The sequence below is a fragment of the Haliaeetus albicilla genome, chromosome 19 (assembly GCF_947461875.1).
Source record: "Haliaeetus albicilla chromosome 19, bHalAlb1.1, whole genome shotgun sequence".
NCBI classification, from domain to species: Eukaryota; Metazoa; Chordata; class Aves; order Accipitriformes; family Accipitridae; genus Haliaeetus; species Haliaeetus albicilla.
In genome coordinates, this window is record NC_091501.1 from 11976346 (window position 1) to 11996723 (window position 20378).

At 45.2% G+C, this 20378-nt stretch overlaps 1 protein-coding gene across 4 annotated transcripts in view; it reads left to right on the forward strand.

Annotated features, from left to right (window-relative positions):
• The window catches only part of IQSEC3 (IQ motif and Sec7 domain ArfGEF 3), a 107770-nt gene that overhangs the window by 38510 nt on the left and 48882 nt on the right, over positions 1-20378 (forward strand). For all 4 annotated transcript variants that reach the window (XM_069807651.1, XM_069807654.1, XM_069807653.1 and 1 more), the window contains exon 2: positions 9677-9757. In XM_069807651.1, the coding sequence (XP_069663752.1) occupies positions 9677-9757 (81 nt within the window). The remainder of the gene's footprint in view (positions 1-9676; positions 9758-20378) is intronic.

Consider the following 20378-nt stretch of genomic DNA (forward strand, 5'->3'; position numbering starts at 1 on the left):
ATGAAATAACTGGCATTCTGCACATAGATACATTATGAACATCTACCCCTGTAGACAACAGATCAGAGAGTCAATGACAAGTATGTGGAACAGATATAAAGTGGTTCTGCATAGACTATAGTGGCATATGCAAGCCCTTTACAAATATGTCCCTGACCTTCCAGATAGCTAAAGGACTAAGGATAGTCACTGCCACTTGAGAGGATGTTTCTGATGAGGGAGTTGAGACAGTGATGACTTGGAGAGCAGAGCAAATCTATAGCCATAAACCCAACAGATGTGGAGTATAGGAAGAGGCAGAGGCTAAGAAGTTAGGAAACAGGAAGTAAAACCAAAGTAGCTTGAAGGTGTCGGTAAGAGCTTGCTGGGTCAACACACACAAATTCCAAATCATCTTCCTGTCATCTTTTGCTTAATTCTTCCCCCTGCTTCTTTTGTTGTATTTTCATCCTCAGCAATCTACCATGCAAATCTGACTCCAGACTGCTTCAGTCTTGTTCTCCTCTTTGGGGTTTAATACTGGGACATTTTTTGACCGAACACAGAAGTCTCTGACAATTTAGAGATTACCAAATCAGTCCATTACTAAAATGCCTCCCAGGGACTCTCAGGTTGGGATTGTTGTAGTTACTGGGAATGTAAAATAAAATGACAGTTTCAGTCTTGTTGCACTCCTATATTTCAGTATCTTGGCTACTAAGCCCTTTAAGACAGGATTTCTCAGACAGTCGGATTTGTGAATCTCATTTGTGTAGCTGTTTTTCAGAGATAGCCAACATCAGATGTTCAAGAAGGAAGAGCAAGAAGAGTCACCGTAGATAGCCATGGGACATCCATAAAAGCCTTCTAATGCTGAAAAGTTTGAGTCCTATACATTGGCTTTGGGAAGAATCTGCATTAAGTATTCTCATAGGATAGTCTTTAAAATGTCCAGTTCCTCTCTGAATCTTGTCAAATTCTTGCCATCCACAGTATCCTATAACAATGAGGAGGCCATCAGACTTACAAGAAGTTAAGGAATGTAAATTCCAGATATTACCTTGAGTTTATTTTTAATCATGTATGGTTTCCCTACAATATAAACTCTGCCCATACTCAACTCCCTCCAAAACACCAGTCTAATGACCTACAATTGAGATTAATAATTAAGACAGCTAGAATGTTTTAGTGAGGGTATTTTGGAATGAAGAACTGGGGGAGAAACAGCTAGTTGCTAGCAGGTACTCTTTTGGCAACACTGCCTCTTTCAGATGTCGCTTCAACTCTCAGTTCCAGATTGACTGGAGTCAGAAATAGGTCTAGCACAGGAGGGAGATGATAGAGGAACTAAGGCCTGTAGCTGACCTTTGCTAGGTTGTGTCACAGCTCCCTTGGTAGGTAGAGGTAGCATTGAGCTATACATTCTAGGAGAGTAAGAGGACTGTGCAACTGGCCTTTCATCAACTTAGCATTGCTAAATGGTTCCTGTTCGTGGTTCTCCAGTCCTCACATTAGGAAAGATAACAGACAGTAAAACTTATCTGAGATGAATTCAGTTCTCCTTTGACTCTTTCTGCCTTTAATCTTCCCCTTCTAGGCCATGATTTTCCGTGACTCCATCTGTTCTCTTGGCAGCTATCCAAAAAAATGCAAGATAGAGACAAGTAGCAAAAGACTCCAGGAAAGCTGAGATATCCAGCATTACAAACAAATACTTTTGGCCAAAGCCTCTAGCATTTCTTCAAAAGGTGGAGTTTTAAAGAGAAACCGGAAGGGCTACATGAGTTGGGCTAATTATTTACTGATAGAATACTGCTTGAGGAATCACCATTTGCCTTTCAGCATTGTCAGATTTCTAAGAACTGATGTGCACTTGGGCCAAGGGCAAGGCCACTGAATATTCAGGCCAGTAAGGCCCAAGTAAGTACCAGGCTACAGAGGTTAAGCAATACTGGCAGTTGGGAGAACCCAGTAGTCTTCATTGTTGTTGGAGTAGGGGCCATTCCAGCTATCCTGCATAACTGACCAGGGCAGCGGTCATGGTGGGATACATGGGTGATGCAGCATGTTAGAGAAGCACACTCTGTGTACTGGTAGTGAGAGCAATTTTCATTCTGTCTTATTTTGGCATTTCTTGTAGTCTAAAATCATTCATGCAGAAAAACACAGAGCTGCTCTTTGTCCATGAGAACAGGCCACACTGGATATTTGTTTAATTAAAGGTGACTGCTGGAGAGCAGGGAGCACCACCATTTTCCATATGCCGTCTGGGTTAGGGGTTTGCTTTTGTGAGGGGCAGAAGAAGAAGAAAAAGGTGTTAGACTTGTTTGCTGTAATACAACTCTCAGCAGACAGGCATCTCTGTTTCAGGACAGCTATCATCAGTGCTATAATAGTGGGCACTGATGCTTAGGATGGGTGACTACACTGAATGAACACAAAGCCCCAGGCACTTGTCCAAAGGGACGATACAGCATTAAGGCAATTTTAGGAAAGTTTGCACTCCCTGGCCCTGTGATATGCAATCTAGGTAGTTACAGAGACTTTAAATTTTTGGAGCTTAACTCTTGTACCCTCTGCAACACCAGTTTTTAAGAGAAAAGAGGCTTGGCTCTTTGGGATCCATAGCTGTAAAGACCAAGGCAACATGAGCCAGGGGGCCCCTTTGCAACACACTCCAACTTTCTAAGAAGTCAGAAAGGTAGAGCTAACTCCTGAGCTGACTAGACAGCTTGTGCTAGCCAGGAGGTTTGGCACAGGCTCTCTGAAGTTCATCACAGAGCAGGAATTGCTGTGGCCGGACAGTTCATTCACAGATACCACAGATGAGGCTGCAGGCAGCTGGCTGGAGGATACCTCTTGTCAGGAGCAATGTTACAAGACAACTGAATAAAATTCAGTCAGTTGTTTTCTCTCAGAGGAGAGGGGGCTAGTATTTCAATTGACAGCATGGGTTACTGCTGGGCCAAGTATAGCTTCCTCTGCATTTAAGATAGGTCTAGACTGTCAAATTCTTGACTCCAGAGCATGCGTCCCAGCTAGAGGGAGCAAGGCACTGACAGGCTCAGGCTGTTCCCAGTCCTTCTTTTGCATCTGTGCTTGCCCTTGTCCTCTGCTGCTCTTCGACACACAACTCACATACTGCTGGCAACATTTACCTCCATAGGCCCTCCTCTCTGTTAGCCTGTTATCTCTTTTGTACCACCCAAATCCTCTTCACTCACCCAGAACACCTTTTCTTCTTGCTGGCGTTTCCCTTCCAAGCTTTCATCAGGGTGCAGCCCAAGAGATAATAATTTGCTTGTTTTTAATGCAATAAATTGGAAGCAGAACAGTTCAACTGTATCCTGACAGACGGGAGAAATCATGTCTCTTCACAATCACCTTCCTGATCTGCCCACAACGGTGTTTTTTTAGCTGCAGTCTCTATGATGGTTTGCAAGTCTGAGGAAGGCAAGGTCAAGGAGGTAGAGGAAGAGACAGAAAGGTGAAAATGCAAGCCCTGGACCTACCTTTTTAATTGGTAGACCATTGCCACCTACCTGAAGTATTTTAAAAAAAAAAAAGTTACAGATCAGCACCCCAAAGTAATGAGTCTGAATCAGCTGCCACTGGATTGGAGGCATGTTGCCTTCTTCCCTGTTTTGCAAAGGAAAACCAAGCCTTATGCTTTTTGGTGTTTAACTCCTCAGAGGCTGCACATTCAAGTTTTCTGTAGCCTTTCTGACTTATGAAGTAAGATTTGTTTAAAAACAAAATAAAAAGAAAGAACAGAAATGAAAACAACCCCACCGTCAAAAGTCTTACACTGACTTCAGACAGATACTAAATATCTCAAGACTCACTTTAAAGCTGCAAAGGATGACAACACCATAGGGGAATAAAATCCAGGTAGCCACCAGCCATTACAACCCTGCCAGGCCTTCTTGAATCACAGCAACAAAAATAACATCTTACCTGAAGACTTCACACAGTTAAGAAGACAGCTGCTTTCCTAGAGCACTTACTTTAGGCTTAGAAGTGGTAGTAAGTCCCTAGGACACTTGCCTTTTGCACGCAGATGAGAACTGCTTTGTCCAGACAGCAACTTATACATCCTCTTCAGGGTGGGAACAGGTCCACTTCTTCCATAGCAAATTAACCCTCTCCCGCCTCCTGTCTGGGCTATGCATGCTATGCTGCAAAGGCGAGGGCGTGTATTTGCAACATATCAGATATATGCAGGATAAAGAGATGGAAAGAAAGAGGAAAAGGAACAGGGATAGTCTCCAAGGTGGAACCCAGTCCCTGTGGTGTATGCCTGCATAGCACAAAAGAGAAAGAGAAGCAAGCTGTAAAAGAAGAATGTAAATAGACCCAGATCTCCAACTGCTCTTGGGCATTCAGGGAACTCAAATTTAATAGGAGTAATAAGATATCCTTCCTTGCCCCCAGTCAGGGGAAGACATTTCAGCACAGTCTTGGAATACCCATTTACACCTTATATATTTACTCTACCAGGCAGTGTCTGCTCCTCACCACCTCCCTGGTGGCTTCTCCATGGGAGGCATGGCCCCCAGAGTGGGACTCAAGGATCCCAAATGGCCTGGAGGCAGATTTCTGCCTGTGGGCATGGTCAACATCTGGTAGTAGTATATAAGGTGCACAACTACTCCAGAGATCTTGGGATCTCAGAGGTTCAAGAGGACTCTGGTTTGGGCAGAAAATACCCAAGGTTAGTGTTAAACACACACGAGAGATCATAAGAACCAGAGTCAACAGCTGACTGCAGCTGCAGTGCTCAGAGCATACTGATTCTCTGAAGAGTATCTGTGAGGTGTTTTTTCTTAAAACGCCCACAGGATACTGAGCCTCAAGTCCTGTAACTTCACATCACTCTTCCTTTCCCTGTTTCCCCTTTACTTTTCTCTGTGTTTCTATCTGGATAATTAACTAGTAAGGCATTTAATCTATATACAAGCTTCTATTCCTCAGGTTTTTGTCTGTCCTTGTTCCTTCCTCTTTTTACCTATGTTTTCTCTCCCTGTTGTTTGCTTTCTTCATGTGTAATTAGGAATTGGAGTGGTGCATCTGCTGTTTGAATAAAAGCAGAGAACAGTGTAGTTCATTTAGGGAAGCGCGGAGATTAGAAATGGCTGAAATTTGGGGTCCATTTTATGGAAGATTCCATTTGGAAGCTGGTGAAGCTGGTATAGAGAACAAGTCTTCCAAGGAGCAGCTGAGGGAACTGAGGTTGTTTAGTCTGAAGAAAAGGAGGCTGAGGGGAGACCTTATCACTCTCTACAACTACCTGAAAGGAGGTAGTTGTAAGGTGGGTGTTGGTCCCTTTTCCCAAGTAACAAGTGATAGGACGAGAGGAAAAGGCTCCAGTTTTGCCAGGGGAGGTTTAGATTGAATATTAGGAAAAATTTGTTCACCAAAAGGGTTATCAAGCACTGGAACAGGCTGCCCAGGGAAGTGGTTGAGTCACCATCCCTGGAGGTATTTAAAAGACATGTAGATGTGGCACTTAGGGACATGGTTTAGTGGTGGACTTGGCAGTGTGTCCTGGTTTTGGCTGGGACAGAGTTAATTTTCTTTCTAGTAGCTGGTATACTGTTATGTTTTAGGTTCAGTATGAGAAGAAAGTTGATAACACACTGATGTTTTCAGTTGTTGCTAAATAGTGTGTATTGGGTTTGTGTGGCAAGTTTTTGGTAGTGGAGGGGTTACAGGGGTGGCTTCTGTGAGAAGCTGCTGGAAGCTTCCTCTATGTCCAACAGAGCCAGTGCCAGCCGGCTCTAAGATAGACCCACTGCTGGCCAAGGCCGAGCCCATCAGCGATAGGGGTAGTGCCTCTGGGATAACAGATTTAAGAAGGAAAAAAAGTTGCAGGGGACACAGAAACAGCAGCAGAAGAACGGAGTGAGAACATGTAAGAGAACCAGCCCTGCAGACCCCCAGGTCAGTGAAGAATGAGGGGGAGGAGGTGCTCCAGGCACCGGAGCAGAGATTCCCCTGCAGCCCGTGGTGAAGACCATGGTGAGGCAGGCTGTCCCCGTGCAGCCCATGGAGGTCCATGGTGGAGCAGATCTCCACCTGCAGCCCGGGGAGGACCCCACACCGGAGCAGGTGGATGCCCAAAGGAGGCTGTGACCCTGTGGGAAGCCTGCGCTGGAGCAGGCTCCTGGCAGGACCTGTGGCCCTGTGAAGAGAGGAGCCCATGCTGGAGCAGGTTTTCTGGCCGCACTTGTGACCCCACGGGGGACCCACGCTGGAGCACTCTGTGCCTGAAGGACTGCAGCCTGTGGGAAGGACCCATATTGGAGAAGTTCATGGAGGACTACCTCCCGTGGGAGGGACCCCACACTGAAGCAAGGGGAAGAGTGTGAGGAGTCCTGCTCCTGAAGAGGAAGGAGCAGCAGAGACAACGTGTGATGAACTGACCGCGACCCCCATTCCCTGTACCCCTGCACCGCTGGTGGGGAGGAGGTGGAGAATTTGGGAGTGAAGTTGTGCCCAGGGAGAAGGGAGGGGTGGGGGGAAGGCGTTTTGAGATTTGGTTTTATTTCTTATTGCCCTACTCTGGTTGACTGGCAATAAATTAAGTTAATTTTCCCCAAGTTGAGTCTGTTTTGCCCATGATGGTAACTGGCTGAGTGATCTCTCCCTGTCCTTATATCCACCCAGGAGCCTTTTGTTATATTTTCTCTCTCCTGTCCAGCTGAGGAGCGGGGAGTGATAGAATGGCTTTGGTGGGCACCTGGCATCCAGCCAGGATCAACCCACCACATAGTGTTTAGACTAAGTCAAGGATTTTTCAGCTTCTCATGCCCTACCAGCAAGAAGGCTGGAGGGGCACAAGAAGATGGGAGGGGACACAGTCAGGACAGCTGACCCCAACTGGCCAAAGGGGTTTTCCATACCATGTGATGTCATGCCTAGTATATAAACTGGGCGGAGTTGGCCTGGTGGGATTGCTGCTCAGGAACTAACTGGGCAACGGTCGACGAGTGCTGAACAATTGCATTGTGCATCACTTGTTTTGTATATTCCAATCCTTTTATTAGTATTGTCATTTCATTATTGTTATTATTATCATTATTAGTTTCTTCATTTCTGTTCTATTAAACTGTTCTTATCTCAACCCACTAGTTTAACCTTTTTTTTCCCCAATTCTCTTCCCCATCCCACCGGGTGGGGGGGAAGTGAGTGAGCGGCTGTGTGGTGCTTAGTTGCTGACTGGAGTTAAACCACAACACAGTGTTACGTTTATGATCAGAGACTCAATGATCTTAAGGGTCTTTTCCAAAATATGTTGTCACTTTTATCTGGAAGTAGGCCCTTTTTTTGCCAGTGGTTTCCTGTAGAGATGAAATTCAGTAGGAAATGCCAATATACAATACTTCTGAAACCAAGCATGCTCCTCAGAATGAATGTCAGCTGTTGCTGAATCATCTGAGAGCCTCCTGCATTTCCACACTGCAGTTGACAATGTCTGTGACTCCAGGGCTGCTCTGCAGAGCCGACTGCCTTGGTGCAGGTGCTCCACACCACTTGGGCTAGCCAGCTCCCAGCATTTCTGCTTTGGGACTTGGGCAGAACAAAGAGCTGGGTGGAAAAACTGATGGCCCCTCTCTGAGGGGCTACTTGTATAGCATGGCTGCACTAGAGGTGTGATATATGGAGGCATGCCAGGAAATCCAGCTAAAGCCCTGTAATTTGAAGAATCTTTGTCAAACCCAAGATATTTTCACCAGATAGTTTAAATTTGATGAATCAGTCATTTTATGCAAAACATAATTTTATCAGAAAATTCCTGATGGATTCTAGGTGGAAGCAGAGTGGCAAGATGTAGGAGCTGGAGTATTTGTGTGAACCTGTTTGAACATAGACTCAAATGTGATCCCACCACTTGCTTCAGTAAAAAGACAGCACAAGTAATTTATGGACACACCAGTCAGATATGTACTTGCCACCTGAGAAGTTTAAATTAGAAACAACATACTGAGAACCAGCAATAACCAGGCTGGCAGGAGAGAAGGGATGTGAGCTGGGTAGTTACAGAAATGGAAGACCAGGAGGTGAATTTGGTATGTCAAACAAACATGTCCTCTCTTTTCCAGCAGGTTGCATGTCACAGGCAGGGACTGAGGGCATGGACAGAGGTCTGTGGGGTAAAGCTAATGCTTTCATCTTTCCCCTGCTATATTGCTCCTGCCAATCCCATTGTTTCTAAGGAAGGATTCTTTTGGAGAATGCATTGGAAGCCAAGGAAGCAGAAGAACTAAGCAGTTTGTTATATTAAGCTATCTGGGATGCCACAAGGAGGTGGCTGGGAACAGTATCATCATTGTCTGTAATTTAGCTATCTTTGTGGCCATGTCTGTCATATTTTGCGAAAGACAAAGGTGATAAGCTTCACATTTCAGAGTGACGGAAAGTGTGGCAGGGCCTTTGGAAGAATCTGAAACACTATGACAAGTCAGGAGACTTAGCTTTACTGCTTATGTCTGGTTTAGAAGCTGCAAAAATATTTTTAAAAGGAGATGATCCCGTTTGAGCCTTGGGTCTCTGCAGCAGCACTGAGAACAGACCTCTAAGTGCTGTTCCACGGACTTGGAGACAGAGTGATTTTATGCCATCTGAGGATTCAGCCTGCTTTACCTCCCCCGCTCTTCTTCTCCTGTTTTTGTCTTCTTTTCCATTCCCCTAGTGCTTTCCCCCCTTGACACTGTGTCTCTTTTTAGTGACTCCTTTTCATTGATGAAGGTCAGTGTGTTCAAAATTGGCTGTTGATTTGTGCTACCTATGACAAGTCAAGGGCCTCCCTAGAGGTATCTTAAAAGGATATAATTTTCAGAGGTGCTGAGCAGCTCTTACTGGGTTCCAATGCTGTGTTAAGTGCACAACACCCCTGAAAACCAGGCTCCTTACAAATGTTTCTAGGCAAGGGACCCAAGAACAAGTCACTCAAGATTAGTGAGCAGTTTTGGAAGTTTGATCTAGGATTTCTTCTTTTGGATGAATTCTTTTGCCTTTCTTATCTAATAAACACATTTTTAGCCTTTTGTTTTCCTGTTTTGCTCAGGTTTGTTGCTTCTTATGGTTTTGGTTTTCTTTGCTGTGATTTCTTCCTCTCATCATGATCTCAGCCTCCCTACTTGTGCTTGTCTTGTCAGTTTTCCGCTACTCTTTCTGGTAATGCCCAGTGCTGATGTGCTGAGGCCATTTCTGTGCTCTAGAGAGGTTTCAGGAGAAATGTCTGCAGAGTTAATTTAGCCACTGTCAACAAAAAATCAACTTCTTTGCATTACAATGTATAGAAAACATATCTAAGGAAACACGTCTAAGGAGGTGTTTCTGTCCCAAAAGAAATAAAAGTTAAGAGACAGGCAAACGTGTTTTTCCTTAGATGTATGGGATCATGAGACAGATATTGATAGAAGGAAAACTTTTTATTTGGGTGCTTTTGTCCCCTTCTCTAGCTTGACATCAGCAGCAGGACAGGTAAGGTAGGGGAATAGAATTGTCAGCCCCCTTCTCTCCTGCTGCCCACCACCTCGGAGTGCAAAACGTTCATGTAATAATCAGATTTCTCTTTCAGCATCACTGGAAGTCACTTTTCCCTTGGAACAGCCCTGGGAAAGGCATTCTCCCTTGAGATTTCCGCTGAGTGAGCTGAACACTGACCTGCTTGGTTTGTTTTTTCTTACAGGAATGAAACTGTTTTACACCAGTTCTGTTGCCCAGCAGCTGATGCAGAGCAGAAGCCTTCATCTCCAGACTCCTCACCAAGGTGGGAAATTGCTGCCAGAAAGACCTTTTCTTTTCCATCCCCTATTTCCTTATCATCCATCATTCAACTTACTGCCCCAGAAAAAGCTCATATATTATACACACCCATCCTCCTCCATTCTCCCTTATATCCCATGTCCCCAGCACAGCTGTCCCTCTTTTCCCTCCCAGAGATTACTGTTCATACTGTTGTGTAATTACTCACAAACCCCCTCTGGCCTCCACTCACACACACCCATGCACCTCTAAAAACATATTTTCAGGCTCTCTTCAAACAACTACTTCTATCAATCCACATTCACGCTTGTACCTTTTTTTACCCTTCTGTATCACTTTGACACTGACATGCTTCACTCTTCTCCTTCAAATTAGTTATCCCACTTTATAAGGTGCCTGGACACACACCAGTGTAGACCCATAACCTTTAAGCTACAGCAGAAGTCATCAAACAAACTCCGGGTTCAGTCCCACACCCTGAGACAGGGTGTGGGGCACAGTTTTACATGTGTTGAAATGGTCTGAGCTTGCCAATGAAGGAGAGTTCTAGACAGGTACTATTAACTATTACCAACTTGTATCCAGTGCAGCCAGGTGTGGGTACACCGGCAATTGTCATAGCTCTCCCTCATCAGTAAATGACATCAGTGCCAAGACCAAGGGGTCCAAGGAACTTCAAAAATACTTGAGATGCACATACTGCGTATAGCTTCCATGCTCGGCCTTGTCCTTCTGTTCTTGCTATCTCCTTCTCTCACAAATTCATACACCTCCATCTCACAGACCTACTCCATTTTCTCACACCTCATCACCCTTCTGTCAACAGCAAATAGGTTTCTCTTTAAAGATTTCCCTCATCACACTGCTAGACTTTTACATCTGACCTTTGGCATCTGTATAAGAAGCTTGAGTTACTAGGGAGGGCTCTGGACAGAATTGGGCAGCTGAATTGCAGTAGTAAGGCTACAGCATTTTTAAAATTATAGTTCCTTTGTTTGTTCTACTCACTGGAGCAGACTGTGGTTTCTGATTTCCTTCCAAGGAAAAATGTGAGTGCTGGACAACTGTGAAGAGAACGTGGAGGGAGTGTGTGTGTATGTTCAAAAGTAGGGTTCAGCCACACTTGGAAACAGGGTAAAGAAGCAGGACCCCTCCTGCCCATTTGTATATGAAGATGGAAGGGTTAACCCCCATGATGTCTGTGCTGAGGGCTTTCAAGTATTGGTAAAGTTTGCTTGACAGCCCAGTGGAATATCTGCAGTGCACCTCCATGGCAGATGGGGAGATGCTGCAAGGAAGAGGAGGAGACAGCAGAGGTTTCTGTGGTAGGGACAGCCACCTCTCCCTTGCATTTCTGGAGAGAGAGAGTTTTGGTTATGTGCTATATTTTGTCTGAACCAAGGCTTAATTTTTCCATAGTGTTCTATCTTCATACCCTGATCCTTGACCCTGCCCCATTCTTGTCCCAGCCTCCATCTTATTTCTGATCAGTTCCCTTAGTTTCTAGCATTTTCTTATCCTACAAGGCTGTCAATCCTACAGTGTCTTAAGCTCTAGGGTCGTTTTTGTCATGATCTTTGTCAGGCCTTGTCAGGCCTTCCTTTTGTCCCAGTGACCCCCAAAGGCCCTATCCATCCCTTGAGCCTCAGTTTACCTGTCCTCCTTGTGCTGGGAACCACCAAATTTCTCACCTGGGGTTTGGCAAGTAAAGTGAAGAGGAAGCAATCATTTGTTTTAGTAGTTTAGCAGCTTTGGCAAGTTGCATCCAAAGATGAGTCTGAGCCAGGAAAGTCAGAAGTGGGGATGAATGACAATGACCCCTACAGCATGTTACATCTGGGCTTCTTCTCATACTGATCTATGCCTGTCCATTTTATGTCTTTTGTAGCCTGTCCCACTCTGCAGGCATTCTGCTTTCCTTACTTTTTCCCCAAGGCTTTCTCTTGTCCTCTCCATTTCTAATGCCCCCAGACCCCCAATAGCAGTCTTGAATCTGTCTGTGTGTGACACAGTATTCTATGTAGAGATAGAGATGGTTGAAGCCACCATGGCTATTTGAAGGTGAGAAACAGGCACACAGAAATTTTGCTTATTGAAACAGAGCAGCTTTTATATGTGATCTCTCTATGTGACTGATTTAGGTGAGAAAAGCATCCCTACTTCCCACACTGTGCCAGAAGAAAGGCAGAGCACATGCAGGACTATTAAACTCATTGGTCAGCTTTATGGTGACCAGAAGACACCTCCTAGCCTCTGCCAGGTCCTGCAGTCAGCCATGGGCTTCCTTCATATCTGAAGTTGCATATACAATGCAGTGAGGAGGGCAAAAAAATGACAGAGGGAAAAACACGGTCACCGTGGAGCTATGTCTATAGCTAATAGCTATGCTGCTCTGGAATGGCTCAATACACTGCTGGGAGATGCTCATCAGATCATTTACAGAGCCTGTCACCCTGCTCAAACCATGAACAGGCTCCCCATTGAACCAAAGCAGAACAAAAGTCAATCAAGACTGAAATGTGTGGGTCAGACAGCCTGAATAGGCAATCAGTTCCTGGGTGAGCCAGACATATCCCTAAATAAGCTCATCAGGGCTTCTGATGGGAGAGCCTGGGACACAGGGGCTCCCTGTGCAGCTCTCCTGAGCCCTGCTGAATGGACAGCCAGTCATAAGTGGTGCTGTGGTGAATTTGATAAAACCAGCTTGGGTTTATTCTTTCTTTTCTCCCTCCATGATCAGGCATTTCCCTAAATGAGATAAATCCTGTCAGAACTGATGCCACTAATAACCATCAGCCGTCTAGTTTTAATTAGAGTTTGCTTCATTAATGCCCCAACTCCTCTCTGCGCAGCAGATTAAATAATGTACTTGCAGCTCATTTACACAAACCCCCAAACTGCAGGGCTGAGCTGCAATCCTTTAATTAAACAGCCCGGCTGATCCCTACCGCTGCCTCGGCTCATCAGTCTAAGCCGATTAAAGAGAATAGGGACTAATAAAGAGCATAAACAGGGAAGTGACTCTCATCTCTTCAAGGGACTTGGAGACTCCAGTGGTGATCAACTGCTTTCTCCTCCTCTACCAGGAAACTTACCTCAGCCTACATCACTGCATTCTGGGACCTGCAAGAAAGGTCCTGCTTTCAGCAGGAAACCAGCCTTATCTTGTGGGACAGAAATCCTTTGGGAAACTGAGGGAACATGGGCAGCAGGAGGCTGATGCAGCAGAGAAGGTGAAGGTAAAGAGGGGCATCAAGGCAGTAAGAAGAGTGACTGCCTGACTGCAGGAAAGACCAGCAAGAGCAGCCATATAGCTCAAGTGTGGGGCAGCAGGAGAAGGAAACGAAGAGTGTAACAGTAGGAGGTTGGCTGTTAGGAACAGTCTAGGACAAAAGTTTGTCTCTGCTTGTGGTTTGTGATGGCCATTGTTGCTTTTGTGTCGTCTCCCCTAATGTTTGTCCTGCAAGATTTCTGACTCTTTCTTTGCTACCTGTCCAGCTAAAAATGCCCTGGCTTTACCTAGGTGAGAATGATTAGGAACATGTCAGTGTCTAACCACTCAACAGAAGCCAACTTGATGAGGTGGTTGCGATTATTCCCACTTGTATTGTTCTGCTTTGCTTCACTGACTGCCACAAGCAATGTTAGCCCCCTTCTCTCCTCCAGCATGTGAATTCCTTGTGGGGGGGTTACAGCTCCATGTGTTTAGCAATGTGAATTTCCCACCTGGCTGCTTAGCTGGGTTGCACCAGCAATCAGCAAGACTGGTGCTGTAGGCCATGAATATTAGGAGACAGATTTGATCCCAGCATCTGCCCCCAATTAGCTCAGAGCCGAAGTACAGTATGAGGTGATGGCAGCAGCAGGCAAATTTCTGTTGCTGAACTCTTAGGGCGTCCCCATTTCAAAGTACAGTGTAAATCCTCAACATGGACCACCATTGCCTCCATGGGACTTGTAAACCACTGGCTTCATGACCAGAACTCATCCTGCAAGTTGGGCGTCCACTGGGGATGCCAAAGATCAGGTTGAGGGGAATGATGAAGTACCATGGATGGCAGTAGGAGCTAACCCTGCTCCTTTACTGAGGTGCTGATTAGAATCTGATTTAGCCAAACCCTGTAATTTCATAGAGCAACTGCTCTTTTTCTTGCTGGCTTCTGTCTGTTAACAGCAGGGTTTCATTCTAGGGATTTGAATAGCCTAGTAATTGCATTTCCCACTTCTCCCAGTCTCACACAGTGGAGACTGGCATCCCAGAACAATGACCTTAAAATGTGTCCAGCAGCAGCCCAGCTCTAACAGGATTACATACCATTTTCCTTTGTGTGAGGTAATAGGGCTGAGATGAGAAAGATTTGTTTCTATTAGAGTAATGAGAGGAAATGATGGAGTCACAATTGGAGGGAACAGTATATTCATTCAGTTGCCTTTCATAGACTTTTTGGAGCCTGCCTCTGGCTCGCCTGCAGTGCTGAATAGGAAATCAGCAGAAAATCACCTCTGCTCCAGTGATGGGAAAAGTTCTAAATAAAACTTTAAGCGCCTGGGGCAGGTCCACTTTGGCAATGGACATGGGGATAGCACTGGAGTGCTGAAGGATCATGTCACAAAGGAGACTGGATGGGATCTGGGTACATTTGTGTGAAGGACAGGATCAGATAGCCCTTTGGGAAAGGAGGATGTTCCACCTGCATTTGTGTGAGAGAGAAGGTCCTTCCTATCTGGAAGAAGTGCAAATGAGACCTGACCTGGTTTTAAGGCAAAGGAGGCAAAGAGTCCTCCCAGGAAGAGGAGACGTTGGGGATCTGAACACAGTCTTCCGGAAGGGCTTGGATGTGTACTGAGCAGAATGGCTAGGGTCTGAAACATCTGTGGAAACATCTATGGAAGAATAGGGCAAACTCTGCTCATATTTTCCCATAATATTTTCTCAATTTTCAGTAGGGAGGCTGCTGCTTAGATCAGGGTTGAAACACGCTTAGTGCAACTGGCAAGTGTTTACTTCATGATTATGGACCAATTAAATTGTAACTCAATATAGTTTAGACTTCAAACAGCTGTGTACTCATTTCTAAAGTGCCTGATGGATTAGTCACCATCACAGATTGGTTACTGCCTGGCATCACAGCACCAATTAGTGGTGAGGAGACATGTAAGCCATTGGCTACATCTCCAAGCCAGCCTTCCTTGCAGTTTTGGTGAAATTCCCTCTTGCCCCACTTCTGCCTTACCAGAATACTCAAATAGAAATATGTGTTCTTGCTAGAAGAGGTCCTTTGTGCTTGTTGCTCCATTTTTGTATGTGGAAGGGTGAAAAGCGGATGGACAGATTTTGGACAGTTCTTTGAAATCAAACCTTCAAAGCATTTGACACTGTCCCACATTACATCCTTGTCTCTAAATTGGAAAGACATGGATTTGACAGATGGAGCACTCAGTGGATAAGGAATTGGCTGGATGGTTGCCTTCAGAGAATTGCAGTCAATGGCTTGATGTCCAAGTGGAGAGCAGTGATGAGTGGCATTCCTCAGGGGTCAGTATTGGGACCGGCACTGTTTAACATCTTTGTTGGCGACATGGGCAGTGGGATTGAGTGTACCCTCAGCAAGTTTGCCGACAACACCAAGCTGTGCGGTGTGGTCAACACAGATGCCATCCAGAGGGACCTTGACAGGCTTGAGAGGTGGGCCTCTGCGAACCTCATGAAGTTCAACAAGGCCAAGTGCAAGGTCCTGCACATGGGTTGGGGCAATCCCCAGTACAAATACAGGCTGGGTAGAGAATGGATTGAGAGCAGCCCTGAGGAGAAGGACTTGGGGGTGTTGGTTGATGAGAAGCTCAACATGACCTGGCAATGTGTGCTTGCAGCCCAGAAAGCCAACTATATCCTGGGCTGCATCAAAAGAAGCATGACAAGCAGGTCAAGGGAGGTGATTCTCCCCCTCTACTCCACTCTCTTGAGATCCCACCTGGAGTACTGTGTTCAGCTCTGGGGCCCCCAACATAAGAAGGACATGGACCTGTTGGAGTGAGTCCAGAGGAGGACCACCAAGATGATCAGAGGGCTGGAGCACCTGTCCTATGAAAACAGGCTGAGAGACTTGGGGTTGTTCAGCCTGGAGAAGAGAAGGCTCTGGGGGGACCTTACAGCGGCCTTCCAGTACCTAAAGGGGGCCTACAAGAAAGCTGGAGAGGGACTTTTTACAAGGGCATGTAGTGACAGGACAAGGGGTAATGGCTTTAAACTGAAAGAGTGTAAATTTAGATCATATGTAAGGAAGAAGTTCTTTGCTGTGAGGGTGGTGAGGCACTGGAAGATGTTGCCCAGAGAAGTTGTGGATGCCCCATACCTGGAAGTGTTCAAGGCCAGGCTGGATGGGGCTTTGAGCAATCTGGTCTAGTGGAAGGTGTCCCTGTCCATAGCAGTGGGGTTGGAACTAGATGATCTTTGAGGTCCCTTCCAACCCAAACTATTCTGTGATTCTATGATCTTTCTTCCCAGCTCTCTGAGCTGCATAAAAGTATGCTACACCCTAAGCAGCACATGGTTAAAAAACAAAATCTGATTTAATTTACCTCTGGAGGTGTTCTGTCTCTGACTCTCCATGTCTCTTTACCTGAACTCTCTGTTTCCATTGAACATGCATTTGTTCATTGTTTATGAAGTCATGCGGGAAGACATTGGCACAAAAGAGCCATGAATATTATTCACTGCACAGTCACAGCATCATGTCCCTCTTTGGCTCCTCACTGCTGTAGCGCAGGAGCATCCCTCCTCCCAGTACAGCTCTCACTTTGCCCTTGGGTCACTCTAGGTCCTCTGACAGTTAGATCCTCCTGAGAAATTCACAAGACTTTGTTTGGATTGTGAATGCAATACCCTTTAAGGCTGAGGTCTGTGAAGTTGATGAGAACTGAACCGCTCTCTAAGTTGATTCTCCTTTTAGATACCACTGAAGCATCTTGATAAGCAGGTGGGGAATGATGATTTTCCACCAGTATCCATTACTCTAAGCATTACAGAAAAACAACTAAGCTACCCAGCATTTTGTCTGAACTTGTAAAAGATTGACCTTGCCTGACAGAAAGAATGCAAATCTAGTTTATGAAATGGGAAATTAGCCTTTCTGGTTTAGGATTGCTGACAGGATACTGGATATATAATCTGGAGGTCAGTGCTTCCTCTCAGCTCAGAGGTACTCCGTGGCTCTGGCCCAGGTGTGAAACATGATAATGATTCTAGTCTGTATCAAATCAGATCTATAACCTACCACACAAAACAGCATAACAACTCTGACTAATTGGCCCCCAGCTGGCAGTGTCAAGTGCAAGCTCCTACAATTAGTGGACCATGGAGGCTGAATTCTTCTCTGATTCTTAATGGAGAACACTCCAGGTCAGGCTTACAGCGCCTGGACATGCCAGTGCAAATCAAGCTTCTACGCTCATGGTCTGTGCCTTGTGTGCTCTAAGGGTGAACGACTTCATATACAAAGCTCTTCAGTCTGACTTTCATTTGTGCTGAAGTCCTCCACAGGACTGTTTTTGAAAACACACAGAAGTTTGAGCAACATTTCTGCTTTGTTAGCACATCCTGTTTGTACTTCTTTTCTCATTTCTTTTCCTTATTGAGGTCACAGGCATGAAGAGAGGATTTCTTCTGCTTCTTACAGCTCATCTACTTCTTATTCTTTCCTCCCTGTAGACTTAATAATCCTGTTCAAGGTATTACAATTGGAGGTTGTGGGGATGCTGCAAACAGGCAGGGATGGGTCAGCAAAGTTCACATAAATATTCCTCAGGCTCACAGTTGTCAGAGTTTTGATTTTAGTCTGACACAGAGATGTGGGCGAGGAGTAATGTCTAGACCCAGATTTGAACTCTTCCTAAACTTGGGAGTGAGTGGATTCCTTGCTTTTTATGGGTGTTTTGTACAGTCAGGACTAGCAGCTTTCATTGCTTTGCAGGAGCCTAGGTCCAGAACCACGAAGGTACTTAGTGCATGTAGATTTAGGAGAAATATGGGAACACTTACAATTATAAGCAAAAAATGTTTAGAGAACATCCTTAACATCATAGTTACCAACAACCTTGGGAATCTCTTGCAGGGAGGTATAGTTGGCAATTCTTCTGGTACTAGGACCTGGGAGGAATGGCTCTTTCTGGAAGCATCCAAAGAAACAGGAGGTGAGTTTCAGATGCAGTGTCTCAGTCCTGTAAAGGAGATCCACCAGGACATTTTGGCACTATCATCTCCCACACAGGCATTTCTCTGCTCCTTCTCTCCAACAGCTGGTGCAGCCACTTTCAGGCAAGTTTGGAGAACGTGAAGGTGTGGAAGTAAAGCAAGGAATAGATGGAAGCTATTCCTCTTCAACAGGATTTCTGGCAGAAACTGGAGTCTCCCTGTCACATTGGTTGCTTTGCCTCTATCAACACCTTTCTTCAGGAAGGCAGAAGATGGCTGGAGAGAAAGGCCAAAGAAAACCTGTCTGAAGTATTCTCTTTTGAAACTGCAAAGATACCCATCAGACATGTGTTTTCTGAGAGCCTGAAGCTGTATCCAGCCATTGCCTGGCCACATGTTCTTCCAGTCCTTCCTTTTCCCCTGTTGTTTCTGTTGCTTACATGGGTCCTGCCCTAGAGGAATTTGGACTTGGATTCAGGTACTTTTCTCCCACATGTGACAGTGCTTGCCATTTCTTGGGCTACAGCAACGCTAATGTCAGTGAAAGAGAATTGATCATAGCCAAACTTATAGTTGTGAGAACCACTTTCAACATCTATTGAGATCAGTTAGTTGCTTTAATACTAGGTAATTCCCTCATGGCTTGCAGATGATCCCCATGATCTCTCTCCTATATTGCAAAGAATTTCCTGCCCATAACATGCCAACTTCTTGGTACCAGTGGAATGCAACATTAACACCTGCTGTATCCTGTGTTTTCTGTGTGAGGTGCATGAGAAGAGGCTATGACAATTTTGGAAATAGTCCTGTATCTAGCACTGGAAAACAGGCACAGACTGTTAATAAAGTAATAGCAGATGGACTGTGTGGAGCTCACACCATTCATTCTAATCGTCTGCTGATATCATCTGACCTGATCTGCATCAGTCAAGATGCACCCACCCCCAAAATTGGGCCATTCCAGATCTTTTGTACACTAAGGTGTGTTCTGTTGAACTTGACAGATAGTTTCTGTGGACCCTCTGTCCACACACTTGTTCATGGCTTACAAGGCAGAGACAGATGAGGCAAAGAGATGGAAAAAAAAGCCAGTGAGAAAGAAAGAGATGCAGACTCACCCCAACAAATATAACAGTGCTACTGCAAGGAAAATGGATGGCAAACATGCTATACAGAGAAGAATGACAGGAGGGAAGGAGAAGGAAAAGCAGGAAGTTAAAAAATAGTATAAATGAAAGAAGAAACTGGAGGGAACAAGAACATAAGAATGGGAGATAAATGAGCAGGTCCCTTGGCTGGAATATTCCTGTTCATGCATGCATTCTTTGGCAGTGACAGCAATGAGGCTGTGGCCTTTTATTACACATTTTCTTGTAGTGTGATGTCAATCCAAATGCTTTTGTCTTTTCTGTGCGCTGCAACACTAACTCACTCCTATGTAGGTTTATCTTCTCACCACCCCCATGGGGCAGGCTCTGTATTCAAATGTAATAAGCTCTCCTTTTGGAAAAACATATCTGCTCCAAAGTTCCTTCTTCTGCATGTGGCCCTGGCAGGCTTTCATATGTTCCAGGAAGAACTGAAGAGTCTGAGATACTGAAGAGGAGCACACTGTACAGCTGCTCAGGCCACTCTATTTGGGCTCTGCAAACAGCTAGATAGCTGAGGCAGAGGGGTAAAAAAGTTGGAGATTTTTGGGACTGTCACCTGGCCTGTTAAAAAATGGCAGAAGAGCTGGAGATCACTCCGTCTTCTGTGAGGAAACATCATCATGAAGAAAAGCATCAAGACAGGAGCTGAGTTCAGTGAGATTTTTCTTTTGAGACTGAGGAACCTAACTCTGGCCACACCATTTGGAAGTGTGTTCTAATAGCTTTTAACCATCTCTGGTTGGCACCTTGGTTCTTTCCACACACAGATTGTACCATCATCCCACCAGGAACTGTATTTGCCTAGGGACTAGAGCCATGTGTCACCTTTGTCATGTCCCACACTGGTATGTTGCTGCTTTCCTGTAAACAGGTTATGGTGCTGTAATTATTGCCTGCGTATCTGGGTTGACTGCAATCTGTCTCATTCCATCTTTTGGGGAAAGAGGGAAGATGGGGATAGGCTACCCTATGTGCACGTTGCTGGTACTTTTTTGCACATGTCTTCTGTGGTGACTGGCAAAATATAACAGGTGCCTGTCATTTCCCAGAATACACTAATATGAGAGTGGTAGGTCAAGATGCACAAAAATGGGTGGTGCAGAATGGCGTTGTGAAAAGGATTGCTGTGCTGTTACAGCACAACTGGCTCTGATAAGCATGTTACAGATTGTCTTAAAATACAGCATATTGGGCTAGATCCTCCACTGACTTTGGTGCAATCCACTGGCATAATGCCATTTAGCACCAGCCATAGTTCTGCTCAACATCACAGTAGGATTGGT